The sequence below is a fragment of the Pithys albifrons genome, chromosome 18 (assembly GCF_047495875.1).
Source record: "Pithys albifrons albifrons isolate INPA30051 chromosome 18, PitAlb_v1, whole genome shotgun sequence".
NCBI classification, from domain to species: Eukaryota; Metazoa; Chordata; class Aves; order Passeriformes; family Thamnophilidae; genus Pithys; species Pithys albifrons.
The window spans coordinates 1,145,041-1,163,814 of record NC_092475.1 but is presented as its reverse complement, the minus strand read 5'-3'; the positions used below and the strand labels follow the sequence as shown (position 1 = coordinate 1,163,814).

At 48.4% G+C, this 18,774-nt stretch overlaps 1 protein-coding gene across 1 annotated transcript in view; it reads right to left on the bottom strand.

Annotated features, from left to right (window-relative positions):
- Window positions 1–623: 623 nt before the first annotated feature.
- The window catches only part of CTNNBL1 (catenin beta like 1), a 48,433-nt gene continuing 30,282 nt past the window's right edge, over window positions 624–18,774 (bottom strand). The window contains exons 12-16 of the mRNA XM_071572902.1: window positions 13,627–13,724; window positions 12,493–12,573; window positions 6,684–6,821; window positions 5,995–6,067; window positions 624–913 (exon numbers count right to left, since the gene is read on the bottom strand). Of these exons, the coding sequence (XP_071429003.1) occupies window positions 825–913; window positions 5,995–6,067; window positions 6,684–6,821; window positions 12,493–12,573; window positions 13,627–13,724 (479 nt within the window). The 3' untranslated portion in view covers window positions 624–824. The remainder of the gene's footprint in view (window positions 914–5,994; window positions 6,068–6,683; window positions 6,822–12,492; window positions 12,574–13,626; window positions 13,725–18,774) is intronic.

Here is an 18,774-nt window from a genome sequence, read left to right as displayed (position 1 = left end):
ACAGTGCTCTGCCCTCGAGGATTTGCTGCTGCTGGGAGTGTCAGGCTCCCCACTCAGGAACAAGAACAATGGTTTTCTACCGAACAAGCACAGCCAAGCCCCAAAGCTCACTACGAAAGGAAGGTGATGGAACTTGTGCATGTCACTGTTTACTTCCTCTCCCTCTTAGTTCTGGGTAAAACCCCCAGCAGGCTCACTCCAGTGTCCCCTTCAGGAGGGGACACTGTGACCAGCCTGTGGCAGGACGTGCTGTCAATTCTGACTTGCCTTTGGGAAGACATAACAGGAATGGCTGATTTGGCCAATGCCCGGATTCCCTGTGCCACTAAGAAGAGCTGAACTGGACACACAGCATTGTCCCAGCCTTCTTGGTTCCCATCAGAGCAGGGATTGTACATTTTCATTAATGGATCAGGGTGGAATAACTTGCAAACAGTCTCTTGAGCCATCCAGGCTTCCTTTTCTGCCCTCCTTCCAACATACACAATCATATCATTTGACACTGATCCCTGCAGCCTTAGGGGGAAAAAGGAAAAAAAAAGGGAAACCTCATGATGACCTGGTGTGAGATACCCAGCTGCAGCCCTGCTCACAGCACACTGCTTAAAGAACAAACCAGGAGCTAAAAAAAAAGCAAACTGTCTTTAATATCTCCCAAATCCCATTTAGAAGCAGTTTCACAGAAACATCACTTTCATCGTGCAGTCGAGGCTGGAGGAGGGGCAGAAGGAGAGAGAACTGGCGCCGTGTCCTCATGGGCAGACACAGAGGGAGAACAGGCAGCACATCCTTGTGGGCAGACACAGAGTTCAGCCTCCTGGTTCTCAGAAATTCTCCAGCAGATCCAGGATCCGCTTCTGCTCACTCTCCCGGGACTCCTGGTTCTTCCCATCCCCAATGTTCTCTGCGTATTCTGCAGGGAGAGCAGACAGACAGACAGACAGACAGGCTTTGAGTGCAACAGGAATGAATGACGGGCAACAATTCCTGCAGATACCACAGCAGAACCTACACCCACCTGCAGTGCAACCAACCAAATGGGAATTAATGCAAGGAGCATTGGTGGTTTTCCTGCCCATCCCCAGGGTTAAAGCTTTGCATAACAAACACCTGCTGACCCTCATTAAAGCTTTGGTGGCAGACAGAGCAAAGAGAACAGAAGGAAAACAACACTCTGCTCTCTCTGGCCCCAAGCAGACACCAGCACCCAGGAGCACCAGTTCTCTGGCACAGGAATCGTGGCATTATTCCCAAGAAATGCAAACAGACCTGGGCATCACCAGCTTCCTGGGTCCCTTTGAACACTGAATTCTTCAGGGAAGGTCAGGCAGGGGCTACAACACAACTGGTAAACATTCCAGCTCTGGGTTTAACCTGCCTGTTGTCCAAGCATCCTGAATGGGGGTTTTTGTCAAGGAGACCCCAATTCCCCAATCTACAAGTGCTTTTAACCACACAGAAAAAACCCCACCAGTTCAGATCTAACTACCAACCAAATTCCTTGTTGTCAGGCAGAGGACACCAGACCCTGACCAAGATCTTGCCCATCCATGCACACAGCCAAACACCATGGAACCAAACATTCCCTCTGCAGCTCTCCTTCCTGACATTCACTTGGATGTGGCAGCTCTCAGCCCACACCAGCTCCCTCCTATCCTGCCACCAGAACCTGCATATTCAAAGACGGTTTAAAAAGAAGAAATGAAAAGCAGGTTTGAGCTGTGGAAGCAAAGAGCTGAACAAATCTGAGGAAATCAGGAGCAGGCTGCTGGTTAGACAGCACTCCCTGCCTCCGCCTGCTCGCAGTCTTTCCCTTCTTCCAAACAAACAGAACAGCTTGTATTCAGCACTGAATGGTAAGTTGCTGTAGATTCTTTGCTTTAATATTTATACGTTTAGCACTGCTACATGCTCTGAGCTCCATCAAAGCCTTTGTTATAAGAGCACTGAAAGCAGCGAGGACAGGAGAAGTTAGATGATGTGGGAGTCTTCCCTCCTGCGAGCACTCTCTCACTCTCCACACACAAGCAGAAGAGCTCTTTGCCAGGCCTCTGGGAGAAATCTTTGTAATATTTATAAACTGCTCCAGTGTCTGTAACAAGAGCAGGTGATAATGCTGAGGTTTGCTGCAGGTGAGCCTCACCTGCCCACTGTCCTGGTAAAGGGACCAGCTCAGGGTGCCTTCCCTTGATGGAGAAGCCACTCTCCATCACTCTTCAAGGCAGCAAGAAGCTCCTGCAAGGATGGATTCCTGGTAGCTCCCTGTGTACAGGCTGATTGCTGTGGGGCAGCCCAGCCCCAGCCCCACTTTGGCCAAGGGCTGCACTGCTGCCCCGGGGATCCAAACCTCAGGCAGGAGAGGATCCCAGTGTGCAGGGAGGGGGTCCCCTCCCCAGCCACAGCTGGCACTTAGCTCAGTCTCTCCTGTCCCCTCAGGCAGTACCAGAGCCCTCTGCCAGCAGCGTGCCCGGGCACTCGCACCTGCCATGGCCTCTCTATGCCCAGCACTTCCCACGTGCCATGGCCTCTCCATGCCCAGCACTTCCCACGTGCCATGGCCTCTCCATGCCCAGCACTTCCCACCTGCCATGGCCTCTCCATGCCCAGGTGAGGGACAGCTGTGGTCTGAGAACATCCTCCTGGTGGGCAGCAGGCTCGGGGTGCTCCACTCCCAGCCTGAGGACAGACAGTGCTCAAGCAGGGAACTGCTGAGTGCCACTAATGACAGTGCCCTTCCTTTGTCCCAGCAAGATCACCCAGACAAAAGCAAGACACAAATTCCTCTAATCTTGTCCAAAAGCTTAGCATTTCTCCTTCTAAACATTTAGGCTTTGTAAGACCAAAGCCCCAGCAGCCTGTTTACTGGGTTACGACAGCTGCTAATGCTCATTTGAACACACCAGATAAACCCCCAGAACCAGGCTTAAAAAATAAATCTCTGACTGAGATTTCATGTATTTACACTTTTTTATTTAAAATTCCACCACTTCGCTGAGACTGAAAAAAAATCAAATGTAAGCTGTTCCTGCCAACAGTTAACCAGAGCTTACACACTGCTGTAGCTACACAAAGGGAAAGGGCCTGAGATTGGTTTCTGCTTCATTAGACAAAATACAATGGTTACAGAACAGTAAAAATCAATTGGGAAATACTGAGGCTTGTAATGGATATTGGAAGCTCCAAAGCCTGCACAGACTGAGGGACTGTGAGCCAGACTGAGCTCTGTCCTCACAGCACACTGACCCTTCCTTGGTGCTGACCTGTGCTCACAGCTTTGGGCTGGAACACGCAGCAGACATTCCACCTGCCTGGCTCCTGGTGTGCCCACTCACCTGGCACCAGGTGTGACCAGGTGTCCTGGGAGAGGCCGCAGCAGGGGCTCCCTGAGGGAACTGGGACCAATGATTAGTCCCTCTGGATCAGGGAGAAACAGGGAGCTTTGCCATTCCAGAGCCAAGCATCACTATTCAGAGAGGCCTGTGCCCCTCCATTCCCAGTGAGAGATGGAGTCCAGGTGTTGCCCCAAGACAGAGACACCATCCACTGTCCTGCATCCAACCTCCATCCCCAAAACATCCCCCCAGCCGAGCCACACACCATCCAGTTGTTTTCTTCCAAAGCACAAAGTAACTGTCCCGTTGCAAGAAATGCTTGATATTCAAGAAAAAGGAAGTGTGGGAGGACTGGTCAGCCTGCAGAAATGCATTAATGAGCCTCCTGTTATTCCCTGCCCACTCCTTCCCCTTGAAAGCCCTACCATAAGAAAACAGTCTTGTTTCCTTCCTTGCATCGTAAGTAATTCTGAGCAACCCCAAGGGATCCATCAGCTGTCAGGTTGCCAGAGAAACATGGAGAATATGTAGGCCATAAAAATCAAACTAAAAAACCAAGCACCTAATTAGTATGCAAAAATAGAAAATAAAAACTGAACAAGAGCAAAACACTGAACGAAAAGTAAAAATAAACCGGCTCTCATCTGTCCTGAGAGCAAGTTGGAAAGTGGCCCAGAAATATTCCAGCCAAGGCTCGAGCTCCTGATCTCTGACTCCACTGAAGTTTCAGAAGTGCCTGGCTGGCCCCAGCCCCCAGAGCACACTGCAGGGTCCACATCCAAAACCCTGTTCCAACGGGAAGTTGTGACCAACAGACTGACTCCTCTGGAGTGGCAGCTGCTTGTCCCTGGTGTCTCTGCTTTGAAAGCTGGTGAATCTACACTGCCCATGGATGTGGACAGAGCTGTGTAACTACTGAAAAACTTGAATTTCAGAGCCCAGACAGCAGCTGAGCCCAGTGCTTCTCCTGCCTGTAGGGATCTGCTGGACCCCACTGTGGGATTTCAAAGACCCCACTAGGAAATTTATTCCAAAGGTCCTGACTGTTGTGGTGGCAAAAGTCCCTAAAACTAGCAAGCATAAAAGCTGGGAGGAGCTGCAGTCAGAGCCCCAAACTCTGGATCCATTCCCTGCATTATTAACAGTCCATGTGTGCCCCTTCAGGCAGGGAATGTGGTGCTGCTGAGAGCACCCAACCTGCAGCACGACCCTCAGCTCGCAACACTCGATACAGACGCGGAGGAAGTTTCACAATGCAAGTCACTGTCTGGGAAAGAAAGAACTGGATGAAATTTTAATGCAGCTGCCCTCCAATTCAGCTTGGTATGTAAATCAAGAACCCAGAGCCCTGACCGTGAGGTGTGCAAATCCAGCAAGGTGTGCAGACAACTCCCTCGGGGCCCCATGGCCCAGGGCAAGTGTGGGAATCTGAACGTGGACGTGTGCCACGCTCTGCACTGGAAATGGACAGTTTGCAGGCAGGAATTGTCAAGAATCATAATTAAAATCAGAAAAGACATCCTATCCAGCACCCCTGCTCATCAGCAGGCATTAACTTGCACTTGGTGGCCAAGGACAAGGGCCAAAGAGATTGCCTATAGCTGCAAGTAATCTCACACTGTCAGAAAATCACTCTTAATTTCGTCATACCAGCCATCCTTCTGATCCCTTTTTTCCTGCATATGAGATGGGAGAAACCCGACAGCTTCTGCAAGAAAAAAGCTAAAAAAGCTGCCTGTACCTGGTAGTGTTGAAGTGGGGGGAAGGAAAGGCCAGGAGAACATAATCATTGCTCCCTAAGAAAGCTGAGACACTGAAACCACAGATCCCACAGCCAGTACCCCAGAGATGCTGCCAGAGCCTTCCTTTCCCTTCAGAACAGAAATAGACTCCTCACCCCTCACTGGAAACAACAGAGCCCCTTGGGAAAAGACACATCCCATGGGGAGGCACCTTCCCTGGGCAGCAGGTTCCCTGCTGCTCCTGCCAAGCCTCACAGCTGAGGGGCTGTGGGGAGAGCCCAAGTCCTGCCCTCCTCCCCCTCAGTAGCACTGGTTGCTGCTGGTGGAGGACAGGAGGCCACAGAGAAGGGCCACAGAGCAAATAGGCATCGCTCTAATTCAACATAAGCATTAAAAATAACAAGCAGTACTTTAAAACTGGGATTGCAAATCACAACAGCTACATTTTAAAGCTACGGAGGATACTTTAATGCCATAATCCATATTAATCTGACACTAAGAACAAGACAAATACACCACCGGTGCTAATATGGTGCAGATGGTAAAGTGCAGGGCCATGTTAATGAAAGATGAGACTCCACTATTCTTCCCTCTAGCATGCATGGACACTTCCCTTAAATATTTACTTTCACATTAATGTCAGCAGCACATCCCAGCCAGGCTGGAGCTGATGGAAGCGTGAAGTGATGTGCCGTTCCCTGACAGCAGCTGCAGCAAGTGCCCTAACTTGGAGGCAAAGCAAAGCATGCCACAAATCAGGGTGATTCCAGCCCTGCCAGGACCTCAGAACACTGCTCAGCTGCTGCCTGGAGATGTGCATGAAGCCAAGGAGAATTACATGTGAAGGCTCATCCCACAAAGCAATGACCAAGCTGCCCCTGGAGGCAACGAGACACTTGCACGGGGACATCTCAACTCACCCTTCAGGATGTGTCGAACAATTTTAATGGAGCTGCCTCTCATGTTCAGGATCTGGTGGACTCTCTGACGAATCTGATGAGGGGTAGGAAAGAGAAGAAAGTGATCTTCAGTACAACACAAATTCATGCACAGTCCCACTTTTTCCCACTTTGAGGGATGAGCAGAGAGCTGAGCACCACAAAACCCAACTCAGCCTTGCTAGTCCTCAGTCCCAGAGCACCTACTCAGGCACACCCAGGAAGGCACATGGCACAGGTACAAGTAGCCACAGAAAATGTTCACAAAGCCCAACATATTCACAGCAGCAGAGATGCAGCATTTTGGATGGATCAAGAAAAGCCACCTGCTGTAGCTGTGCCTTTGTGAGACCTCCTGAGAGCAGGTCCCCTTCCACTCTTCCCTCAGCAGTGGCATCAACAGGGCCTTTCCATTTCACACCCTGACCTTGCTCACACAGACTGTATGAACTGAGTGACAACAACCAGCTTCTGCCCCCCCCTAATGCCTTCCTAACTGCTGCAACTTGATAGAGCTGTATGGACACAAGTGTAATAAGCAGGAGGTTTCCTCCCAAAAAGGGAATGAGAGAGACAATTATTCAACCCGGCAGCATTTGCAAGGATTTAGAGCCTTGTTTGCACCATGGATGGAAACACAGGTGATGTGCCAAGCTCGTACCCAGCCCCACCTGGGGAACGTTGGCATTGCAGATCTCTGCCATGATGTAGCAGATGAGCTGCAGCACGAAGAGCCCGGCGTCCAGGCGGCGCAGATAGAATTCATCTTCCATGTCATCGTCGATGATCTCCCCCCGACGCACCATGTCCTGCCAAGCCACACAAGGGAAAGGGGAGAGGGGTATTTCAGAGCACTTCCCACTAGGAGTGGCAAACAGTGAAACTGATGGTTTCTTAAGAACTGCTTTGTTTCCCAAAGCATTATCAGCCATATATTTCTCACCAAAGAAGTGCTTTTAATAATTCATTTACATTCACAAAACATTTCATTCAGTTTTGAAGAAGGTTTTGCCTTTGCTGGTTGTGAAGTGTGTCCATCTGCAAGTTAAAATTTTAATTTAAACATACAAATTACATTTCTGCATTGAGTGGTGAGAGAGTGTGACTATGGAACAAACCCATGTATCTGTGATTTACAAGTTCTTTGTCAAAATGGAACAAAACCTGCTCTTTTACTGGCCATCTGAGGGTGCTGTTCAGCAGTGCAGAACACAACGCTGGCAGACTCACAGACTTACCAGGCTTTCAGCTTCATTATCAACTGATGGATGAGAAAACATGTATGAAAACCCTGCACAAAGACAGCTTTTCCATGCCCAGCCAGGCTCTTCCAGCTATGTTTGTGAGGGGTGCTGCCAGGGCAGACCTGGGCCAGGGTTTGTTAGACAGAGTGATGACTCCCATGGGGATGTTGACCCACAGTCCATCCTTCCTCTGCACACAAGGGTTTCATCAGAGAGATCTGCCCACAGGGAGGCCAGAGGAAGAATGCAAGAGGCCATTCCATTCCATTCCATTCCATTCCATTCCATTCCATTCCTCATGTCCAGACAGAGCATCTGCTTCAAAACACTGGCAAGAGCTGCCCAACAGCAACCTCAGAGCAGCCTCCCCTGAGCTGGGCTGGCCATGGCTCTGGGATGAGCCCGCCCTCCGTCCTCACGGGGACTGACCCTAACACTTGTATCATGTGTGACCTTCTGCATTTTGGGGTTTGCTTTCTGGTTTCATTCCTAACCAAAGGGAGCAGCCTGAGAGGCCCCCCGAGCTGTCTGCAGCTCTGAGATTTATTCAGCAGCCGTCTGGCAGGTGGGCACGTGCTGGCAGAGCAATATTTCCTCATTAGAGCCATCACCTGCGAGCGCTCCGTCCCTGCCACGCTCCGCAGGACGCGCCTCCTCGGGCGCACGTGCTCCAGGCACACACACACACAAGGTCACCAGCACCAACACTCACTGAGCCTGCCACGTTCTGCTGTTCTGTCAAGCCAAGCCCTTGCATCTGGTGGCAAGTCTACAGTTTTAGGTACAAGAAGGAAATGAGCCCTGTGCACCCTCTGGACAGAAACCTGATGGAGTGACTCAGGACAGCTGATTCCCACTGTCTCTGGAAAAGGGGAGGAAAGCTCAGGTAATGAAATGTTTCTGATTTCCTTCTAGAAATCTGGTTTGCCAGTGAAAAAACAAGATAAGTTTAAAAGCAAATTTGTTGTTACTTGTGCCATGAAGTCTCCTGCTTTGGCTACACTCTGATGTGATGTTGTGCATCAGATCCTGTCCACTCCAGCACATGCACAACTGTCACTTACTCCAGGTTCTCAAAATCGTGGGCACAGGCATGACTGGGCAAAGCCTGCAGGCAAGCTCTTGCCAGCAAATAGAAAAATCCAATTTTGTGCAACGACTGACTTCCCTCACCCTACATCCAAGCCAAATGGCAGGAATCTGATAAAATCTGGTTTCTAAAGCTAAACAATGATGAGTCTGGCTGGTGAGAGAGTGGAATATTGACTGAATTACCAAAAACCCCATTCAAGAAAGACAAAGCACTCACTCCTGAACCACTGCTCACCCTCCACACTGCACACAGGCTCACTGCCTGCTCTGCTCACAGTGCTAAATTCCTGAGCAGAAAAACATCCACAGGCCAGGACTCTGGATCTCCAGAGCAGGAAACAAAGGCTGGGTCTGCTCTGTATTCTGATCTGAGCATGGTGATCACAGGAGCTGGATCCAGGCAGCTGCAGTCCTGATTACACAGCGGCGGCAGCTCACACAGCCCCTCTCAGCACAGAAGATTATTTTGTGCCAGTAAATTAAGCAGATAGGAATTAGAAGACAAGTACAGTTTTAAGGTGCCTTTTCACAGTCCTTCTAAAATTTTTTTTTTAAACCACAGCCACCCTTTCAATGCTAACCTGCCTCCAGTATGGTACCAAGCAGCCCCCTTCCCACCTGGTCTCTCTTTCAAAGCTGTCAGGCACCAACCTCCAAATGAGCGCTCAGGTGCCATTTCTAATCTGCCAGCAATATGTACTGAGATGCCCCTTGCTGATGGGAGAAGACAGCAATAAGATGGGCTTCTGTGAAGCTAAAATGAGCTTCTCTCACACTAATGAGGCAGGACTGACAGGCCTCGAGGTGTCAAGTAGAGACTCCAAACCTAAAAACGTGATGGATCTGCCAGTGCTGTACCAAAGATCACATCTGCTCCAAACAGGCAGTGGAGTAGATTCTCTGCATGCTTCCTCATCCATCACTCACCTTCCAGCATGCACAGCACAGCTGGGCAGAGCAAAAGGAACGGGCACTGATCAAGAACAGACACATACAAAATCCTGATTTTACATCCTCTGTGTGGGACAACGAGGCCAGTCCAGGCTGTCAGAGATGGGAAAGCTGACTGCATCCAGGTCATACCCAAGGGATCAAGAAGCTCTCAGAAACACAGAATAAACCACCAGACCCTTCTGCTATGAGAAGGACTTGAATTTCTCCCTTGAATTTCTGTACACTGAGCCTTCAGCCCACAAGAGTCAAAAAGCTCATTGTGTCTGCCAGAGAGCAGAGCAGAGAACAGAGCAGTGGCTCCTGTTCCAAGCTCAACATGAAATGGAACCTGTGTCAGGGCAGTCATATAAAAACCATACTCTGCAAGAACACTCAAAGTTCACCTGGGCTTGCTGGCCATATGCTGGGAAAGCTTGAAAGTGCAAACCCAGTCATGCTCCAGAACAGCAGGGTGTTCCTCTCTCTTGCATCTCAGGCCCTGCCAGGACGCCTCGTCCTGCCCTCGCACAGCTCCAGGCACTTCAGTCTTTCTACACCAAACAGAAAGCACAGGCTGACACAATTCCCTACCTGTTGTCCCCACCTGTGGACACCACACTCATCCTAAGAGTTCCACCTCTCCCTTTCAAGGATGGCGGCTGAACTGTAGCACAATTAGCATGTAATTTGTAAGTCATTATAGCACAAAGTGTCTGGTGAGAATATTTTATCGAATAAACCTGCTGAGCACAATCTTCTGTGGAACTATAAAAATATTAAACCATCTCGTGTCATTTCCTACCATCTTTAGAGATCACCAAGGCTATTGCTTCCACTCATAATTACACCTCATTTTAGAGGGAGGTAAAAGCCACAGGATTTTGCACCATTTTCTACAGAAATAACTAAAGAATTTGAGAGAAGAACAAGATACTTTCATTGACTAAAAACTCTAAGAAAAGTGCTAAGATAGGCATCAAGTGTTGGAAACAATGTTCTCATGGACTTTGCTCCTGGGTTTCACAGGGCAATTAGGATAATCACCTAATTACCACCTCTGATCCCTTTGGAACAGATTTCAAAGCAAACAAGGAGGTAACACTGAGCAGGGGTTCAGTGACTTCATCTTGTTTTACTGTCCAGATCAAGGGTGCAGTTTGATGACAAGTTTTCCTCCTCAAAACAGCTGGATTCAAAAATTCCTCCCCTTCTTCTAACCTCAACTATTCCCCCACCATCACTGCCATGGGCTGAAAAACAGGGCTATAAACCAAATCACTAAAATAAGCCAAGCTAAAAGAAATAAAAAGGAGGAGAACTGCAAGAGCAGGAGCTTCTTATGCCAGCTGCATTACTAAAGATAAAACACTCAGTCATTCCTTGTGTAATCAGCTTTTCACTCCTTGTAATGCAAGACTTACACCAGGATACTCTGTCCATCACTCGGTACAGACTGAATCTGTAAAACCTCACCAGGTATCACTTTCCTATGGGGCAGGGAGAAAGGTGACTGCCTGCATAGCAGGGTTGTGGGGTACTATGTCTTCTGCTGCAAGGGGAAGGTCGAAAGTCCCCAAGTGACAGAGCACAGTTCTAAAGCATTCACACCATCCACCTCAATGATTCATGTGCCACAACCAGGAACGTTAAAGTGCTCCATAAATCCTGTCACAGCCAGACGTTGCCATGATGTGACAGACAGAATGATGCCTTTTGCCTAATTCTGCGTGGGGAAAATGCTTGAGACACTTCAGGTCTCAGGAGACCTTGTCCCACTGACCATCTGAGAATGCCACAAAATAAAGGAAACGATAATTCCAAGAGTGTTGAAAGCTAGGAATAAATTTCAACATTGTATTTCATACATGTTGTACCCAATATAAGGCACTCATGAGATGCTTCTGCCAAATCCTATTATTAATTCCACCAGGAGGTGAAGAATTGAGATCCATTCTGGATACAAGAGGAAAACCTGAGGCTCTTTGGTTTCACTTCTCTTGTGCATTCGTAGAAACAAATGGGTTAATATTATTAATCAAAGAGCTTCTACACAAGCTTCTTCACACTCAGATTCTCCACCCCTGCTTTGTGCTGGCTGTTTGCTACAGATTTAAACATTTGCTCCAGGATATTCCTGGATAAAGGGCACGAACCCTCACTCTGCATGCAGCATTTTAGGGCTCTGTACAGCAGCTCAACACACCACGAGGCTTCACTCAGAAAAACCCATTTTCATTTTTTAGTTTTAAAACGCCCACACCAACACCAAAATGTAAAGAATAACCAATTTCTTGCCCTGTTCTCAGGAGGATGGACAGAGCATGGAGGCAGAGCAGATAAGGGTAAATGCTGTTTTCCTCCAGGCCACCACTCACTGGTGCTGCTGCCCACACGGAGCCTGAGTGCTGGCAGCAAAGGCAGCTCCATTCATCACTCACTCCCGTGCCTGTTTGAGCAGCAGCAGCAGCAGTGCTCCGATGCCCTCGGAATGCCTGGCAGTGCTCAGAGAAGCAGTCCTGGCAGTGGGCAGGCAGCTGTTTGTTGGGGCCTGGGATGGCAGCTGCAGCCACTGCTCCCCGTCAGTGCTAATCAATCTCACCCCCTCCTCAGTGCTGATACAGATAATCTTGTGGGAAGCTGGCCAAGCTCACTAACAGCTCTGCAAGCTGCTTCCCGACTCCAGCCGCTCGCTCTCTTTCAAAAGGTCTGTTCCAGCCTCAGTTCCAAGAAAGTGCTGTGCAGTACCAGGGCTCCTGTCACTCAAACACTCACTGCTGGTGTGCAGGGAGCACACAGCCCTTGGCTGCACCTCAGCTAACTCATCAACACAGAGGCTTTCTCGCCACTCATCAGAACTCTACAGACCAGGGTAGGACATTATCATGTAATTGTCTCTCTACACTTCACCTACTCTCCATCTGCCAAACCAAGCAGGACTGCAGCCAGGTAAAAATGAAGGCAAATTGGAGCAGGGAATTAGGCCCTTTAGTAAAATTCGCTCTAAGAGACAGCCAGAAGCACTCACTGTAGAGAAGTTCTTGTCCCATTTTATCCGAGGTTACCTGGAAGTTGGAGAGTGGGGCAACAGGAGTTAAGATGTAACAGCACAGTGTGGACATGGCTGAGAAGAGTGACCTGGCTAAGCCAAGAGTCCTGTGCAGAGAACACACCTGTTACAGACATGACCTGGTGAAATTTAAGCAATACATACATGTTTCTCCCCATCAATCTTCTTATCAGCTGCCTGCATTGCATCCAGGTACTTAAAATACAGTTCCATCAGCCTATCAACCTGCAAGGGCAGAAGAGAGAGACATAAGCAGGAAAAAAGAACAGTGCAATCATCTTTAATCCTTCATGCCATTTTGTTTTCCTCCTATCTGCAGCCTTCACAAAGCAACAGGCAACTCTGTCCCTCCCGGGAAGGAACATGTTACAGAAGGAGGGTACAAGTGCTGGTTGGATGAGCACACTGAGGCTGCAGGCATTTGGATGTAACCCCAGATGGGAACACAGTCCCATCAGCACCAGATAAATGGCAGCAAACAGATGTGTCCCCAGCTCGCTCTCTCTGTGCTGTGGCTCTCCAGGCTCCTTGTTTCCCCAGCAGACCTCTCTGTCTGTGCTGGATGTTCCTGCTCTCCTCTGAACTGTGTTAGGGCAACTGAAATACCATCTAGTAATCTGCAATTGGTAGAATAGGTAATGAAAAACACTTTTAAAACACAGTAATGAGGAATACTAAGGAACCAGTATTTTCCCAGTGGCAGAATTTACAAATCCCTTGGGATTCCTGGTCTGCAAAAGCTGCTATTTCTCTTCTTCAATGCTTTGATCTATTCCCTACCATGTAAATATTTTGGAAAGAATTACCAAGAGCAAACACCACTAAAGTGAGACATTCTAGGAGAGGAGTGGGGAATGTTAAATGTGCACCACAGTAATTCCTAAACTCTCACAAAACAGCTTCACCAGACACACTGGCACCTTTCCATGCTGCCCTGGTCTCAGAGCCAGCACGATGTAATACCACATATTGTCTTCCATGGTCAGGCTTTAGCAGAGACACACCTTGGGACTGAGAATCGCTCCTACCATGTGCAAGAACACCAGAAAGCAAGAGCAGAGGGGAGGCAGAGGACAAGCACTCCATGCACATCCAGTTCTCCAGTTTGTAGATAAAATGTGAGTGAGAGAAGGAAGGTTTGTGACAGCACAAGTCTCTGCAGGCAGGTATGACGATGGCTTTCTGTAACTTAGTGAGTACACAAAGACACTCTACCCTGAGCAAGTGTTCTGAGCAAGCCTGGCAGTCCAGAGACAGAGACACATCTTCAGCACTCACCTTCTCACTGTCATTCTCTGTGAATTTATTCAGTAACCGTGTCCTCTGCTGCCCTCTCAGGTTTCGCAGAAGGGAAGCCAGGATGGAACAGACATGTTCTAGAGATACAAAATGAAAATTGCACGCTGAGATCAGGAACAGGAGCTTAGTCTCCTCTGTACATGCCATTAAATTTACTCCAGCACTTTGGTGTGTAGCTGTTGATAAGCAGAACCCTGGTTCCTTCCCATCACAGTGAGAGGAGACAGACCAGTGGTGAGAGCCACAAGCCACGTTTGCAAGGAGAGCAGACAGCTCCTCACCCACTTCATCCCAGCCCAGCCAGTGAAGTGTCTTCCTCCTCTGCCTCAGGACCCGAAAAAGGACCTCACATAGCACACAAATTCCACTCTGGTTTCCTCCCCTGGACATACAGTGCCCAGCAGTGCACATGCTTTGGGACCCTCCATCACAGCCAAAGGCACCACATACTGCCTCCTCCTTCAGGCCTAAAGGAGCCCTGTCCAAAGCCCTGCCCAGTTCACTGAAGCAGGAACAGTTACTGAAACAGGAGAGCTGGAGAAAGGAATACCTGTGCCAGCACACAGCTCCCACAGAGACTGAACTGGTACGAGCTAAAGGAAAAATCCTCAAACCAACCATTTTCCTTTTCAGAAAATCCCATCGACAAAAATAAATAGGCCACAACAAACCAGAAATGACCAAATAAACTTGTTTACAGTCTCCTCAATTGCATTTGGGGGTCATATTTTACAGCACAAACCCTGGAGCCAAGTAAAAAGCACTGCAAGTGCACAGGAGACACCTGTATCGAGGTCCAACCACAGTGTCACTCTGAGAAGTGACTGAGCCACACACCTCAAAGCCCAAGCACAATTCTGCAAAGCAAAGGAGCTGGGGCCCAGATTCTCTCCCTTTCCAAACCATCTGGCACTGTTTCCTGCCTGCAGGTCTGTGTTAAACACAGATCGAGTGGTTTAGATTCCCCAGCTTCTCCAAGATGTCCTCACCATTATCTTGCTGATTAAGACTGATGAAAATTAATGGCCATAAACACTTGCTCACTCACAGTGGTGGGGAGCGAAGAGGCCTCAAGATTTGTTATTTTCAGAGAGGGAAACGCAGCGTGCAGAGGAGAGGGATCACCCTCTCATTGCCATCATCATTTTAACACTCACCTCCCTGGTGCTGCCCAGCCCAGAGCCACGAGCAGCTCCAGCACACAAAGAATGAGCAACACCACCGTGTTTGCCTGGAGCTCCTTCTCCCCCTGCCTGGGCCCCAGAAGGCACCCAGGCTGCCTGGCCATGGTTTCTGTGCTCCCTGCTGCACGGATTATCTGCATCCTACACAAGGGCAGCAAGAGGAGAGGCTGCACAGGTGCACGCACCCCCACCCCATTTCATTAGCTACTTATAAATGGAGCTTCCTTTTGGAAACAGATTTCTGCCTGAGGTGGTGTCAATTTTTCATGTTGCAAGGAGATTGGGAGCGCGGCCGGCAGGAGGAGCAGGCAGATAACAGGTTTATCGGGTGGCCGCGCCGTGTGGCTGCTCCGTCATTCCGACAGCCTAACGGGGTGAAGGATGGCTCGGGGGTGGCACAGAAACTGCCGCGCCACAAAAAGCAACACCACATTAAGTGCTGACATTAAAAAGTATCGCAGAAAGCCTGCAAGTCCTTGCAAGATGCTGTTTTCTTAAGGTGAAAGAAATACAACAAAATGATTTTTTTTTCCCTCCATACATCCCAACACATGCTCTGCTGGTTTAGGAAGGAGTCAGCCTTCTGTATTTCACACTATTTTTTCCCCCAGTCTTTTTTTGGAAGTGTTGATGCAGCATTTTAGTTGCAATATTCTCACCAATGATCTATCTTCATTGCTTTTTCCCAATATTCCCTTACTAGGAAATGTATTTCAGCCATCATTTTTGCTTTGGCAGTCATATGCAGATATTTATCCATTTTATCAATAAAATCTTTAAAACCACTGACAAGTCTAAAGGAGCTGACACAGGGGTTTTGAGAACAAGGTTGTTCTTTCAACATACCACTGCAGAAAATCCAGGAAATATTTAGTTGCCTGCTCAAAATGTTCAAAGAAATATTTTACAGTATTATTTCTGAACTATCTAAACCTTTTTTTGAATCAGCTTCCTGAAAAAAAACCCCAAAACAAATCTAGTGTGTTTCATGCTGCTCCCCCCAAATCAAGGTTATGCCATAATGCAAATCCTGGCCCAACAAACACAAAGGACAAGGACACCAGCCGAAATCAGGGCAAATGCTGATGGGATGAGTGGCTGAATCCATGATTTGGTGGATTAAAGTGTTTGTTGAAGTGTTTGCACAAGCCTTTGGAAGTGAGAGGCACCAACCCAGGGGCAAAGATTCCCGTGGACTGGGTCTGTCTGTCCTCCCACGGACTGTCTCTATCTGCATCTCACATGTCCAACACTTTAAAAGCTGTAATCACAGCATTTGCTCAGGGTTGCATCTCCTTTGGGAAATGATCCCCAGAACCTGCAGCTGCCCTGCTTTGATCTCGGTGCAGACAGAGCTGAGCTGTTCGGCCCCCCGGGCGAAGCCTCGGGCACAGCCTGCCTGCTACGGAATGTTCTGGGACCTTCTCCACGGGCACGTGACACCCAGCCAAAGTCCACATCACCTGCACAAAATGCATCACTCTCAGGCAGGGCACAGACAAGGCCAGAGGCACAAGTTGCTGCCGAGACCCATTTCAAAGAATGAATGTGATTCTTCTGAGAGGCAAACACCAAACTGAGCTTTGCCTTAGCAGAAATAACAGGTACCAGCTGGCAGCTACTGTGCACCAAGAACAACTTCTTTCATACAAAAATCCCCAAATCCCATCAATTCATGGATATGGGAAGAGGGATAACACTGCTGCTGCCCCATGGCTGGCTCACCTGCAGGCCCTGCCACTTCCCACGATCCCAGCTCCACAGGGCACCACGCCAGCCAATCCCTGGCTCTGGGAGGTCACTCCACATGTGCTCCCCAGATGCACAAGAGTCCTGCTCAGCCCAGGATCACCTCTAGCTCCTGGGAGCCCTTCCCTCTGCAGACAGGCATGGAGACTTCAGCATGCAAAGCAGTGTTTAAAACACCCTAATTAGATCGATCTTGACTTCAGCTTGGCGTGTTGGAATACAGATTAATCTATTCCATGGCTGGCTCTGGCAGCTGCAACAGCAGGAGGTCCTGTCAAATCAAGCTATAACATTACACTCCTCTGCCTTTATTATACCCCCATCCTTTTTTTTTTTTTTTACATCTCATTATAATGGACATCTGCCTGGCAGGGGAGGAACCTCAACAGTGAGGAAGAGGAGGAAGCATCACCCTGCAGGAAGGGGATGGTGGGCAGCTCTGGACAGCAGCCCTTCAGAGGCCAAGCAGGATGATCTGGTGAACCCAGCACATTTAAGGGCCTTCTGTTTTGCAAAGAAATCTTCAGATAAATTGTAGTTTCTCATTAGGAGTAGTAAAATCCTAGAAGAGAGCAAACCAGTTCTTTGATATACCTCTACCCCTCCTATGCACACAGCCCTGTGGCTTCATGGCTGTTTGCTGGGAAATCTGGATGAAGCCCCTGGCTTGGGTCAGGGCACGATTACAGGTGGAACCAGGGGTATGCTATTCTAATGGTGTGGTATCTGATAAGCTTATTTGTTTTCACATACATTGATGATCTGCATTTTAAAAGAGTAACCCACTCAAGTGTCACCATATTTTGCCGAGAAAAAAATCTTATCTTAAAACACTTCGAAAAGCAAGAAAACACCAATTTTACTGAGGGGTGAAGTGGTGCTTGGAAGGGTTGGAGAAGCTCCTCACACCATGGCCCCAGTGAGCTGGATCCAGTTCCAGTCATCATGCTGAACGTAAAACAAAATTCTTTTTATTGACTGAGAAAGTTTGTTTTTGTGATGTTCTTGCAGCAGAGCACACTCACCTTAATTGAGATAAATTTAACTCTGCCCTCAGCATCATGGCTCACTCAAATCACAGGCTCCTGTCGGAGGGTGATGGGGAAATAACAAATTGGCATAATAAAGTTCTGTTTAAACAGACTGATGCCTTCCCTGGGTGCTCACTCCTCAAGACCACCAAATGAAAAACACTTTCTGCTGGCTGGCAGAGGGTGCTCAGTTAATACTGATAACTCTTTTATCAGGTCATGTTTCTGCTGCTGCCTTTTTACTTCCCTGTGCTCAGGAAACCCAGTTTTGCAGCAGAGATTCACTCCAAGGGCTCTGCTGCCTTTCATGCATGTCACAAAGGAGTAAGAGCATATTTACTAAGAAATGGGTTCTGCTGTTGTTCTTAAAGGAAGGATCTCCAAAAGAAGCTTTGTTATTGATAGAGGGCAAAACACCCCAGCAACAGGAATTCTCCTCTGGAAACTGGCTGAACTAATTCTCAGGTTATCAAATTAAGCATTCCTAAGTAAAAGTGACATCTAAGACAAGAGAAGGCATTTAAATGAAGATGAATTGGACAAACATCCTTTTATAGTTCATTAGACTCTCCAAGTGAACAAAACTCAGCTGCAAATAACCATCCTGAGCAGGAGCAGGAGGATATACAGCCTGTCGAGCCAGCTATGATTGCTTCACTACAGGCTCTCTAACTCAGGAGAAATTTCTGTTTTCTCAGTGAGACTGTTGAAGAATTTCAAGTCAGCACCCAAGCCTGTGCCTCGACTGTGTGCCAGGAGCACTGCACCCTCCTGGGCAGGGACAACACCCTGACCCTCAGCTCTGCCACGGGAGGGTTTGGGCAACAGCCAGTGCTGCTCAACCATCTCACAACACACACCCTCAACTCAGACCCTTCTACACCACCCGGCTGGTTCTCTTTGGGCCTGGCCAACCCAGCTGAGCACTTGCATGAGTACTGACCCCACAGACACAGGAAAACTCTAAGCCATTTCTGTCTTCAACTGCAAAGTATTTCTGGTTTGAGCTGCTTCACTGCCTCAGAAAAAGGGAAATTGCTTCAAATGAGATTTTTCTCCCAAACTTAATATCCTAATATAACGATCTGTACAAATGCAGACAAAACACAAGTGTAGATAAAGTGTACTCAGTCAGACACCACAGGCCCAATCTTCAGGCTCAC